Raw genomic sequence first — 13,806 nt, 5'->3', positions numbered from 1 at the left:
AGGGAAACCATAACCAACAACATTTAAGAAACCCCTGAAGTGAGGGATGTGACAATTCATCTCTTACGCATCCTAAAAATTGATGGGAAAGAAGGGGGAAAGTCCCTGCAGCCCTGCTCTTTTAGACCCCAGAAACACTGACAATTTATAGTTCCGTTCCAGAAGCTCTCCTTTCTCCTACCAGCTCAGGTTTCCCCTTCACCGTCTCAGTGACAAGGTCTTCAATCTCCTTGCCCTTTCGTCCAGCCTTGGTATCACTATCGCTCTGACGACTCTGAAGAATAAGCACAATTTTGCACTAAGCCTCAGTCCGATGTAGATCAATCTTTTAGGGTAGGAAACAAAGAAATGCAGTGTCTTCCATAGAAGACTCCCCATTTTCCGATGCTCTAAGTCTAATTAATATGTCTACTAATTCATTTTATTAGATGTTTCTAGATACTTGTATAATTTCATTTTGCTTTTAATGTGTTTTGGAAGCTACCCCTTGAAGATTTTTAAAGCAGCAAGCTATAAACACTGAAAAAACCTAAATGAAATCGAATAAATTTCTTCTCACACTACCTGGGGTGTTTTGGGCTGCAGTGGCACCAATCCCGAAGGAGTGTCAGCCAGAACATGGAAATGAGACGTAGGTGGTGGTCCCATGGGTGTCGGCCGGCTCTCTGCATCCACTTGGTAATTAATGAGTCCCCATTGTTCCAGGAAGGCGTGGACTCTGCATGAGAGGATCAGAGTTGGACCCGAAGCTCAGCCATGGGGCAAATTCTATTCTCTGCTTTTAAGAGGATCAGGAGCTGGACTCCCACCCCAGGACAAATTATCTGCCAAACAGCCAGATAAGGAAGATCAATTTTGTCAAATAAGATGACTCTCAAGCAAAACTTCTGTTTCTTCTTCAACAGGGCATGTTCAGTCAACCTTTTCAACGCCTTTAAGTAATTTTTACTATTAAACACAATGGGAGCTAAGAAACGAGGGAAAATCCTGTTGTATTAAGCGCTGTAGGAAAGCTAGAATGCTAGAGGCAGCCTTCTGGCTTTGCTCAGCTATTCTGTTTCTCATCATACCTCATGATGGCACATACATCCCCAGCTAGATTCCGACGGCAGGCAGTCGAGGTTAGGTACTCCTGTGGATTGAGCCGGTATGTGTCAATCATGAAATTGCGGTATGCCAAGTAGCTAGAGTGCAGCAGGAAGAAAAAGATGACAGTCAGAACCACTATTTATAACCCATGTCACCCTGTAAAGTCTTCCCATGATATTAAGACCCATCTACTACAGAGGCCAGTTCAGGACCTTTGCTTTTATTCAGACCAACAAAAGGACAAGTACAACGGTTCCCTAACTTTTTTTTTACACTGACTACTTGAAAATTAGGGTAGGGACCCAGATGGCGCTGTGGGTTAAACCACAGAGCCTAGGGCTTGCTGATCAGAAGGTCGGCGGTTCGAATCCCTGCCACGGGGTGAGCTCCCGTTGCTCGGTCCCAGCTCCTGCCCACCTAGCAGTTCGAAAGCATGTCATAGTGCAAGTAGATAAATAGGGACCGCTCCAGCGGGAAGGTAAACGGCGTTTCCGTATGCTGCTCTGGTTCGTCAGAAGCGGCTTTGTCATGCTGGCCACATGACCCGGAAGCTGTCTGCGGACAAACGCTGGCTCCCTCGGCCTATAGAGCGAGATGAGTGCCGCAACCCCAGAGTCGGACACGACTGGACCTGATGGTGAGGGGTCCCTTTACCTTTACTTGAAAATTGCTGAGGGTCTTGGCAGACCACTTAACAGTTTTTCTGTCCAATGTAGCAATTGTAGTGCACTGTGCCAAATGCTGTATGTTTTTTAATTGTACTTTGTTACTGCTGTCATTTATTATATATGGCATTTTATTATTATTCCACAGAATTCAAACTGTAGTACAATGACATACAACATAAGAAATAAAAGAAGCAACAAAAATACAAGTAAAAAATCAATATAAATATCTAATGCAGTGGATGTGCCATCTCACTGCTTCAAACTACAAATCTACAGACACGCCATGGACCACTTGAATGAAACTTGAAAGTTTGGGAATCCCTGGACTAGGAAATAAGGAGACTTCTCCCAGCCCGCCTCTTACCAGAGGAAAAAGGTCGCCACATTTACTATCCCAAAACAGATCTTACTGCTTATAACAGCAATCTTACATTTCAGGAGTCTTTGACTTGTTTTTGCCATTGAAAAATTCTGGGAGGGCTCTCCGCTCAATAGCATGGACACTGAGGAAGAATCAAAAGGAAGCGTTAGAACAGGCTGGAAGGATGGAGGTACTGAGAGGAAAAGCCCTGCCCAGTCCCCACTCGAGCACCTGTTATAGTCAAACCAGGCTGCGTAGCTGGGGATGATGATGTGATGCGTCTGTTCGGTGACATTGTCTTCATGTAGGTCAGGGTTCTTGGTCTGCTCTCCTTTGTTTCCAGCATTGTTCTCCTCTTCATCCTGAAACCAGAAAGCTCCTGAGTAGGCAACCTGAGTGCCCATTGTTTTCTTACGACTTTTGTTCTCAAGCTTCATTTTAAGAGAAACCTAGGATGGAATTGCCTGTTCACGCAGCACTCAGAAAACCTGAGTCCTTCTCAGAAGAGGACAGTAGGCAGTTGTACAGACAAACTGCTAGGTGATGAGAGAGGAATCAAGGGTGCTTTGCTGTTTCAGAGAGTGCTATGGCACAAGCATAATCATGGGTGCTGTCACAGGCCTCCAAGGAGGTGCCCTTCCATATCTTTGCAGCACTGAAGCAATGGAATTGTGTCCACTTCTGCCCAGGCCAAACTAGGGCAAGGAAAGAAGAACCAGAATATTAGCCTGTTTAGGAGGAAAAGAGCAGCAGACTAGGCAAAAACAGAAGCTGTGGTGTCATCTTGCATTCTACCTGTGGGGTGATGCAATGGGTGTGCTAAGGACACATCCCTGTTGATGCAAGTTCCATTGGCTCCCTCTGTGCCTGGGAGGAATGTGGGCGTCATCACCAACACAGCCCCTGATTGGTCGCTCTAATAGCCTGGACCGTGTCGTCTCTCAAGTGGACGACACGGAGCACACCGCCATATCCCTTTGCAGCGGACCGGAAGTCCCCCCCCCCCCTGGCATGATTAAAGGATAGGATTGCTCTGTAAGTTGAGTCAGACTTGGCTCACCTTGCCTGCAGTCTCCATGTTCTCATCTTCTGGCTCATCTGGAAAGCAAAGATGGCAAAGGCAACCTAAGTCATGTAGACCTATTTGTACTCATTCTACAGTAGTTGGAAAGGACAACATTAAGCTGAGTTGAGTACTTAAGAGATTCCTGTACATGCATATACCTAAATGTGTGTCTAGTTATATTTCATGAGGGTGGAGGAGATTATAAAGGTATTTTAGTGAGCAGAAAGCAATGGGGTTTTTTGCATTTCATTGACCCTCTAAAAATTATTAAAAGTTTATTATTTATTATTGTTGTTGGTTTAAACTTCCATTTTTCTTCGGGGCTTGTATTTGTGAGCCCCCTTGACAACACATTAGCATATTAATCAATCTCGGCTGAAACACTGCAACTCATTCTGAGCACTTGGCATAGATGGGGCTATAAATATAACCTTTTCCTAAAAACTGCTAGAAACTGGAAGTGGCAGAAGAGTTTAATGTCCTGTTTTATATATGTGTGTATTACATATGCATGCACTAATCTATTCTGTACATGCCCACAAGTATTTTTAAATACAGAGTATGACTAATACATTTATTGACTGGGGTCCAAATTGCTAATTAAGCTCGCACAAGGAGGCATGTAAATGGAGTTTTTTTGCTTTCTTCCTTAAACAGCTGACTCCCATGACATATCAAAATTTTCTTTTGAACTCCTGTTTCAAAAGCAATTTGCCATATGGCACGGGAGGTTGTTGTTTGATGAAAACAAGTCTAAAGCCCCCTTGAGCTTAAGACAGCAAGCTGTGAGGCTCTCTGGATTCTAGCCAATAAGCCTTTGGCTTCTTATACCCTCTCTCTAGAACATCTGGTTGACAGTTGCAATTTGGCAGCTCTTAGGGTCTACTGGAATTACTCAGGCATAATGTGCTACTATTACTGCATTTGCCAGTTTGGCTTACGTACATAGATTTTCTGAGTCTTGCTTACTTAACCTGCTTCAGAGAGCTACAGAGGCCGCTTCCTAGGCGTCTACTCTGCCTAGCTTATGCTTGTGTGGAAGTTCCAACAGTCAGTCTCTTCCAAAGAAGCATACACGTGGGCAAATCAAACACCTATGTGGACTTCACTCATAATGCAAATTTATTTTACAACCCTGCCACAAAAATGTCATGTTTCAAGCAGCCCATGGTATAGCATCTCAGGACACTAGTCGCAAGTCAGGTCTCAGTGGTGACCAGTTTTCAATGCTCACATGAAGTGAATTTCATGCCCTCCAACAGTAACAAGAGGGGGGGTGCTACTCAATGAGCCTTTATTGCGGTTTAATATTGCTACCTAATATCCAGCAAACACTGAAGAGCATGCACTTCTTCCCATAAAAAGAGCAGGATAACAAAAGGAAAAAAATATCCCTTACCCAAATCAGTCATGGTGCCCCCCTTCACAGGAGCCGATTCAGAGTCTTTCTTGGTGTTAACTATGCAAGACAGAACAAGGAAGGAATACTTTACTGAGAGAAAATTCTCAAAGGATCTTCCTACCTGCCCTGTCACAGAGAAGCATCTCCTGGAAGATTCATACATTCCTCTATTGCACTGTAAGGAGCAGACAGGCACAGAGATTGAAATGGACTGGGGGGGGGGTTGAACCATTATATTCATCAAACTGGTTCACAAAGCAATGAAACAGCACTACTTTTGGTGGAGACTCTGGTTAGTACAATCTTGACCTAGTGACCCTAGGACCCATATGGAATGTGTGGGAAAGGACAATAGCTATGCAAGTCGAAAAGCTATGATGCTGACCTGTTTTTGGTAGTGTGACTTCTTCAACATTAGGGAGAGGGGAAGGCTCATCCATGTCTTTAGTGAGGTCTTCTTGCTCCTCTTCACGGTGGCCACGCTTGGATTTGGTGTAGGGAGTGGAAGGCCTGTGGAAGGAGGAGTAAGGAGGGAGATCCATCAGCCTGGTTGGAGCAAACTAATACTAGCAGAACACCCTGGACTCCATCATGTACAGGCAGCATCAAGACTTGGTTGTGCACAGCAAACACTTATGATCAATGTTTTTGTCCAAAAGGAGAAAGGTTTCTCTTCCAGCTTAAGTGTCAGCTCTGGTAAGGAGGCACTTGGGTGCTTATTCTCAGGAAAGGAAAATTAGGTGAAAGTGTCGTGTGCTCTTGTGGCAAATCCACAGTTGCATACAGAAAGTGGAGTCAGCAGTGTAATCAGTCAATGGAGTGGATGTGATGGGCTGATTATCTGCCAATAATCTGTGTCCTCAGGAATGTGCTAGGAGGCCTCATTGCAGAACACTTCAAGTCCCGATCTTTCTTTAAAGACAATGTAATTTATGGAATGGTTGGGGGGGGGGGGGGAGAGAAGAGTACCAATAAAATCAAGGCTGAGCTTGTTGATATCTAGTCAACCCAAAAAGGGGAGGGGGGAGGAAAAGCTTGTCCTCACCCTTTCTTGGCATTCTTCTTTTTCGCTTCTGGAGTAGGTGAAGGAGAGGGAGAACGCTTCCTTTTCTTATAGTTTCCTCCCTTCTTATCCCGTCGGTCTGAGTCAGGACTGTTAACCTAGAGAGATGAAAAAATAAGGCAACTGTACAATTGAAGCTTTTGAATTCTGGTGCTGGAGGAGACTCTTAAGAAGATCAGACTTATCCATTCTTAAGGAAATCAGCCCTGAGTGCTCACTGGAAGGACAGATCCTGAAGCTGAGGCTCCAATACTTTGGCCACCTCATGAGAAGAGAAGACTCCCTGGAAAAGACCCTGATGTTGGGAAAGATGGAGGGCACAAGGAGAAGGGGACGACAGAGGATGAGATGGTTGGACAGTGTTCTCGAAGCTACCAACATGAGTCTGACCAAATTGTGGGAGGCAGTGGAAGACAGGAGTGCCTGGCATGCTCTGGTCCATGGGGTCACGAAGAGTCGGACACGACTAAACGACTAAACAACAACAACAGAAGGAGCAATGATCAGCATCTGCTGAGGAAGCAGTGAATGGACATTGCTCAGGCTTCTGTTCCTCACATTCTACACCGAGTCCATTACAGTTGGGAGACCTCAGTTCACAGGAAGTCAATAGTCTGTTTTGTGTGTCCTAACACAACAGGCAGCCTCACATCATCTGTTGCTAGGCAGGAGATGGCAGTTGAGGGCTTGGATGCTTTTTTATATGAGAGAACTCCCCACATATTCAAAAGAGCGGGGAAAAGGTGTGGCTTGGCCTCCTTCCTACAGGAATTGTGTCTAATTGTTTATGGGGGGTGGAGCACAGGAACTGAGGAAGAGCAAAGGAGTCCAATGACTTGCTGGCCCACATCCGGAATATGAGCCTGGTATAAGACACAGGAACACAGAAGGTGGACCATATAGAACATGGACGGGTTTTGGAATTTTTGCAATGAAAGCTGGACCAGATGGAACCTGTTGGGATCCAGCAAGGCACTTCTTACATTTGTGAGCAAGTGTGAACATTTAGGATCACACTACACACATCATCATACAAAGCAAGGCTACAGGATCAGAATCCCACAGCACAGGTTGATTTTGACTTAAAACGAATCTGCGCTATGAGATTCTGATCCTGTAGCCTTACTTTGTATGTTTAAAAAAGCGTTGCTGGGCACAGAGGAACTCTATTTAAAAGACCAAAATTATACAAGAAGTGGACACAGAAACGGTGGGTCTGAAATCCTATATATGCTTTGGTCAGATGGTTTTGTTCTCGGTCTTAGTTTTCCTCTCATTAGAACATAGGTATATCCAAGATATCCCAAAAGTATTATAAAGAAATGGAAGTTCTCTAAAAGCGTAGTACCTCATCAGTGAGAGTCTTGGCAGAGATTTTCTTCCTGCGGGAGACAGGGCTCTTCTCATCATTTACTTCATAGTCTTCTTCATTCATCCACTCATTGAAAGTGTCTGTGTCCAGGATCCATTTGCCATGAACCTTGATGTGAGCAGAAGAGAAACCCATCACTGAGCACCTTGAAGCAAGAAGGGAAATGAACCACTTCCCAATCCAAAATTGCAACAAGGATCAAAGGGATGTCTCTGGCCCAGTGGACATAACATGAATTCAGGAGCCTCACATTCTGTGACAGCTGCCTTGAGTGACCCAATCCCAAGTTCTTTTTGTACTCAAAACATAAAATGAGGGCAATCCTTTACCTTGCGGGGTTTCTCTGCTGTGGGTGCGTCCTCCACGGGGGCCTCAATTTCACTTGCTGGTATCCAGGTGTCATAGCTATGAAGGAAAGCAGGTAGCAGCTGATTCAAAACCTCTCCTGCACTATGTAACCAGTTTCAAGGAATGGGTGCGGAAATTAAGGCACAAGCTCATCTATACCCCACTTTCAGAAACAGGGGAAACTTAGCCAGATTCACATTCTGAAAATTTACAGGAAGTGGCTAGGAGAAAACAAAAACAGCAGAACATATAAACTGATAGCATAAGCTGCAAATACACCCTGCAATGCACAGAGGAAAACATGCTTCCTATACCTACATAGAGAAGGTTACAGCAGACAGATGCTAAACCCTGCTCCTGCTCACCTGTCAGGGTAGTAGCCCCAGTGCAGGAGGACCTGTTTGTCTCTCTTCATGATCGGGCGAACCCACTCTTCTACAAGAAAAAGTAAACATGGATGATTACAATCAAGGTATTAATTCACTCTGGAAAGGCTTTATTTCACACAGTTTGTACTGTGCAGCATTTTTACAGTGATCTGCTTTGAGCCCCTGTAAGGGAAGTTGGGTAAAAGAATGGCTATACCTGCATTAGCTGACTAGGTCCTCTGCAGAGGCAGGTGGTGACGGGAGGCATGGTCTTCTCAGTAGCGGTATCCCATCTGTGCAATTTCCACCCCAGGGAAGCTTACCCAACCTGCCTGTGCTGTAAGATCGTAAGTGGGTGCTTTTCTCCAGATACGGGGCTGGGTTTTTTGTTTTGTTTCTTGCAGGGCAGGGGGGATCCATTATGTGGCAATGCAGAGAGGCCTCCTTGTGATGGAGCCCCGGTTGTGGAAGGTCCTCTCCACAACCTATGACTGGTGCCACACAACAATACTTTCTGTGCCAGGCATAACCCTTATTTGCCTGAATATTTTAAGTATTGGTTTGTGTTGTTAATCTGTTCTATTGTTTAACTCTTGAAAAATGTCTTTGTTTCAATTGATTGTTTTACATTAATGTATAGAACGCCTCGTTAGTCATGCCTGCTGTATACAGCCAAGATATCCTGAAAGAATGGGAGAGAAGTAGCTAACAAATATTGGAAGCGAGTGAAATATAATTGCAATGGGGACCAAGTATCCTGCCTAGGAATGGTGCATTCTGGGATATGCAGAGTAAAAGCTATAAAGTTTTTTTGAACACTGAAGGTGCTATAGAAAATATCAGTACTATTTTACTTCTTTAGATTTAAATGATTTGTAAATCATGTTTCGCTTTCCTTCACCACTACCACCACAGTCCCTCACCCTTTACTAATGAGCTATTTTCTATCATTGCTGCTTTAAATGTGGTCCCTTCACTCCAGCTGCACACGTGTCGTTCCCCTACTGGAAAAAAATGCAATTTGCTGACTGTTTTACCAGCATGTCTAGCTACAACCCAGGGTGGGATAATCAAGCATGCAACAACAACCAGTGATCACCCAGCAAGATGAAAGTTAAAATTCTATAACTGAATGAAAATAGACAGAAACAGTACCTTCTTCAAGGCTACCAGGGACAGGGAAGACAATATGGGAAGCATTGTTCTTATCTTCTGTTACTGTTCCCTGGAAAGAGATCAAGAGAGTGTATAAAGACCAGAACAACTGAATTCCAGCAAGGTATGCCTCATGATGAGGCAGGTTACAGAATGAAAGCTGTCTGGAAAAGTTTGTTTATATGCAATTAAACCTGTCTTCCTCAACACCATGCTACACTAGCAAGAGGCCCAACTTGCTTATGAAGAGTTAAAACAGTTATTAAAACCTCATTACTGGATCAAAACCACTTAGGTTTGGCGAAGCATCTCACCCTGTAAGCAGTTTAGGTAGGCCTTCCTTCTCTTTGGTCAGCCTGTACTGTCTTTGAACAACCTGTTCTCCTTTGCAGCTCTTTATGACAGGGACACCCACTTGGAAGTCCTACATGGTAGCACCTCTTTTCCGCACAAAACTCACTTTTCCCATGAAGCCCTTTGTTCTCTTCACCAACAAAAACAAAATATATGCATGTGGAACTGGAACCGCTGACACACATCTTTCGCTTTCCTTGCATTTATCTCCTGCAGTGTCCTTATTTAGACTATTCTCTCCTTGAGCCTTTTGTTTTGCATTACTCCGTAAACTCTCAGGAATGATGGGAGTGCTGAATTGCTTGAGTACCCACACCATCAGAGCATTATTGTTCAGTGGTATTTCCCCATCTTTTAAATGCCCTTTTTACAAAAATTCATTAGTAGAAGGGGGTCACCAAATCCATGAGAGAGAGACTTACTTCTTTTAATATTTTAATGGTCCCTTGTGGACAAGTTATTCAAATGAAAACTAACATACAGGATTGTGGCAAGCAAGCAGATGTGTTGCTATATTATTCTTCATTCCCAGGCAAACAAGCATACCACAATCTCAGCCATTTTCAGATATGCATGACTCTCTGAAAAATTTTGTGATACACAGTTAATGCTGTTCTGCAATCTCACCCACCTGGTGCCGTTTCACAATGTCTTTCAGCTTGGCCTGCAATTTAGGGTCAACGTCTGGATGCAAATAGATGTTAGGTCGGGAGAGACAATTGTTCTGGAAGGTAAATAAATAGTGCAGATGAGCACCTGGCGGCCAGAAATCCATATAAGGGCAGAGAAAGGGAAGGAAATCACCTCACCTGCACCAGAGATTTTTCGATCGTCATGAACATCTCCACATTGCGGTCCATCCGTGATGGATTCTGGAAATCGAAACGCCGCCTTATTGGAAGAAAAGAGCAACCTTAATAAAAATCAGAGTTCATGTTTCTTAAATGTTCTATTTTACAAATCTAGACTTTTGAGGAAGAGTGGAAACGGGCCACAGAATCAACTGGCCTGGTTCACACATCACTATAGTTGATGTTAAACTACAGTTCAGTACAAATGGCCAGTGTGCTGCTCAAGAATCCCTACCTCATTTCTCCCCCACTTCCTGGCTGTGCCAAGAGCAACAGACCACAAGCCTTGGCTTACTGCATCATCGAAAACTGGGCCTGTGGTCCATTTCTCCCCAAACAGACCATGAGTGCTACCTAAAGTATGTTCTTGGCTTATTGCTTGTGGTTCTTTGGGGGAAGCAAACCATGAGACCAAGGCTTATTGCTCCCAGCACAGTATGGTCAGAATTGCGAGAGGAGCAAAGTTGGGACTTCAGAGTATATTTACCAGGACGGTGCTCACTCACAAGAAAGCATAGTTAAACACAATTAAACATTACTGTCGTTTAACACAACGTGCACACAATGAAAATTTGAATGCGCATTATGATAAAGCTAGAGCAGCATTTAGCACTGTGAACCCAAATGCATCCTGGGGGGGGGGGGTAGATACAGTCATATAAAAAATGGTAACATGGAGGCTGTACTCCTCATTCATATCACTGCCTCCAAGCAGCCACATCCACACTATACATTTAAACCAGTATCATACAACTTTAAATATTCATGGCTTCCCCAAAGAATCCTGGGAACTGTAGTTTGCTCAGCGTGCTGAGTTATTATTATGAGACTCCTCACAAAGTGACAGTTCTCAGAGCTGTTTAACAATCAATCCCTCTTCACAGGGAACTCTGGGAATTGTAGCTCGGTGAGGGGAATATTGGTCTCCTAACAGCTCCCAGCATCCTTTTACAAACTATAGCTCCCAGGATCCTTTGGGGAAAGCCATGACTGTTCAAAGTCATATGATACAGCTTTAAGTGCATAATGCAGACGGGCCCTTAAGACTCCACAACAGCAAGTTGCTCCCTACACACAACATTGCTTGTGAAATGACACTATCTCAGTACCATAGTCGCTTTGCAAACTATATTCAGATTCTTACACTGTTAGTCTCTGAAGGGGGGGGGGGAATGTCAAGTTCAAAAATATTTTTTTAGCCGGATGAGGTAGACAAATTTAATTAAATAACTAAAATGTCCTTGTTCTATAACCCCATCCTCCCTGGAAAAAAAATGGACTGAAGGCAAAGAAACTGTTGTTTGCAACATTCAGATGCATTCAAATGACCTCTTTCACAAGCACTAAATCTGTCAACTCATTTCTGCACAAAGCCAGGAACTCCTACCCTACCAATACACAACCAAAAACCTCTACCCTATCATGGAATGTGGTGAGAAGAGTAAAGTAAAAATGCTTACCATCCTTGATCGCTCTTGAATTTATAGGCTGCTGCAAGGATGTGACATAGGGCACCACCAGCTTTGAAATCTAAGAAGCATTTTATCTATAATAGAGATAGCCAGAGTTAGAGTTAGATGAGCTGCATCTACTCCAGAAAACTGCCTTCTTAATGGAAAATGAGCTCTCCGTCTGTTAGGGTGGAGAACAACAGAATTCAGAACACCTTAGAAAAAGTGCCTGGTGCTAACAGTAAAGAACTGAACTATAGCCAGAGAGGGTAGCACTGACTAGCAAGCAAGAATGATTAAAGCCCAGCAAAGTAACTTGAGTTACGGATACATGACTTGGATGAATAGCAATGCAATAAGCCGAAGAAGCGGAATATAAAAATTTGAATCCATCCTTCAGGAACCAACCAAAGCAACATTATAATCACCCTGCTGCAAGGAAGTCATGGAAAGCAACAAGATATAAGCCATCAAAATTTAAAATTATTTTGAATTATATTTGCACTGAATTTTGTATGGTGGTGTAGTTATAGTCAGTATAATTTGTTTTTATGTTAACCTATATCAGTGTAAATGTTTTATGTTATCCTTCTCTGTTTTTATAAACAGCATAAAAAAATTAAACTGACTTCCAAGCTAGCAAAGCTTAGAAGAACAACCAAGAGCGTAGCAAGAGCAATATCCACCAGTGCCAGCCTGAATGAAAACCTGACACAATTGTTTTCTCCAGGAATGCAATAATTACTGATTATTATGTCTCTCCCAAGCATAATATTCTGAAAAATCCCAACAACACCGAACTGCATGCTTACACAGGGAAATACCGTGCAGTTCTGCAAATAGCTAAGCCCCAGAAAAGCTTGTGTTTTACGTGCCCAATTCCAGCTGTTGTTACAGAATCTCAGAACTGTTTCATACAAGAATGAGCTAGAAGGCTGAGGTGCTATAGTAAAGGACCACATTAGGAAGAAAGATTTGGTCTAGTCCTCTATCCAATGTGCTAAGCTTTCTGCATGAGGAACCACTAAAAATAACTCTGCCCCTGCAACATTCAAGTTTTGAAATTTTCTAGTACCTCAGCCTATCACTTTATTCTGTATAAGAAGGCTAAACTGTTCTTGGGCAGACAGGGCAGGCAGACAGGAGATCTCTGCAGAAGCAACCTACTCTGCGGAAGATGATTTTCTTTCTCTACCACACCTGAACCAAGACAGTTGTGAGACTCACCGGTAACTTTGTGAGTGGTGCATTGCTGACATGTTTCCCAAACACCTCCTCTTGGAACTGCAGCAGCTGTACTACTAGGCTGGACAACGACTTATTGGTAGGTGGCTCTGCTTGGATGTACTGCGGAAAGAAGGATCGAGGCTTAGATGACTCCTATCTAGATCACACTCTTAAGCAGCAATCAAGCACATGTGAAACCTTGCCAAGGAACAGACTGAGTATTCCTCATTTTCAGCTACTGGGTTACGATGACCAACATGCCCTGACCTAAAGTGAGTTACCACTAGTAGCGACTCAACCAATCTTTTTCTTTATGTTTTTCAGAAGGAAAAGAGAAAGAGGCAACAGAGCAAAACAGACAGACATATACAGCAAATAAAGATGAAGATGTGTCTTACAATGCAGGTTTGGATGAAAAGTGGGTTCCAAGTAAAGAGATGCTTTCTCAGAAGGAAAAAATGGCACACCTGAAGAGATCCAATTCTGCATACTAAGCAATCCTACTATGGAATAGATAGATCCACTAGGCGCAGGACAGCACTCTCAAGCAACAAGAGTTCTCCAAAGAACTGTGGGTACTAAACTAAGCTGGTTCTCGCTTCCAAAAACTTTCAGTCAAAATGGGAAATCTTGAATATTATGTCAGGAGATCTCTAGCAAAGGACTGAACCTAACACTAATGACTACTTTCAATTAATTCTGTATATAATGAGGACATTTTAGGTCCTATGTGGACAAAGAATCATGGCCTCAAATCGGCACAATAACCATTTTCATGTGTGGGGAGTGAGACTTTCAGTTGCAGAGCACTGGAGACTTCATGGACGCTCATTTCATATCAACTCAGGTGGCACACCGATGAAAGTATCATCAACTATATTCTTAAATCATTCTGTAGTGTGCTGCTGCTGCAGGCATAAAAAAAATCACAATACTCTTGTGGACAACCCCCCACTCCACCCCATCACTGGAATCGTATGATACAGCTACCACTGATGTGACCTGGTTCATGGTTTTACTTGCAAACATTT

General features: G+C 43.3%; 1 protein-coding gene across 10 annotated transcripts in view; it reads right to left on the bottom strand.

Moving 5' to 3' along the window:
- SMARCC2 (SWI/SNF related, matrix associated, actin dependent regulator of chromatin subfamily c member 2) overlaps positions 1–13,806 on the bottom strand; it is a 31,097-nt gene that overhangs the window by 14,837 nt on the left and 2,454 nt on the right. For all 10 annotated transcript variants that reach the window (XM_033137812.1, XM_033137875.1, XM_033137882.1 and 7 more), the window contains exons 2-18: positions 12,776–12,895; positions 11,558–11,643; positions 10,056–10,137; positions 9,878–9,970; positions 8,893–8,962; positions 7,735–7,804; positions 7,351–7,426; positions 6,998–7,129; positions 5,632–5,747; positions 4,972–5,096; positions 4,584–4,643; positions 3,179–3,216; positions 2,350–2,480; positions 2,189–2,260; positions 1,071–1,184; positions 565–718; positions 182–274 (exon numbers count right to left, since the gene is read on the bottom strand). In XM_033137812.1, coding sequence (XP_032993703.1) covers positions 182–274; positions 565–718; positions 1,071–1,184; positions 2,189–2,260; positions 2,350–2,480; positions 3,179–3,216; positions 4,584–4,643; positions 4,972–5,096; positions 5,632–5,747; positions 6,998–7,129; positions 7,351–7,426; positions 7,735–7,804; positions 8,893–8,962; positions 9,878–9,970; positions 10,056–10,137; positions 11,558–11,643; positions 12,776–12,895 — 1,632 coding nt within the window. The remainder of the gene's footprint in view (positions 1–181; positions 275–564; positions 719–1,070; positions 1,185–2,188; positions 2,261–2,349; positions 2,481–3,178; positions 3,217–4,583; positions 4,644–4,971; positions 5,097–5,631; positions 5,748–6,997; positions 7,130–7,350; positions 7,427–7,734; positions 7,805–8,892; positions 8,963–9,877; positions 9,971–10,055; positions 10,138–11,557; positions 11,644–12,775; positions 12,896–13,806) is intronic.

The sequence above is a fragment of the Lacerta agilis genome, chromosome 2 (assembly GCF_009819535.1).
Source record: "Lacerta agilis isolate rLacAgi1 chromosome 2, rLacAgi1.pri, whole genome shotgun sequence".
Taxonomy (NCBI): Eukaryota; Metazoa; Chordata; class Lepidosauria; order Squamata; family Lacertidae; genus Lacerta; species Lacerta agilis.
This window is presented reverse-complemented; position numbering and strand designations above follow the sequence as displayed.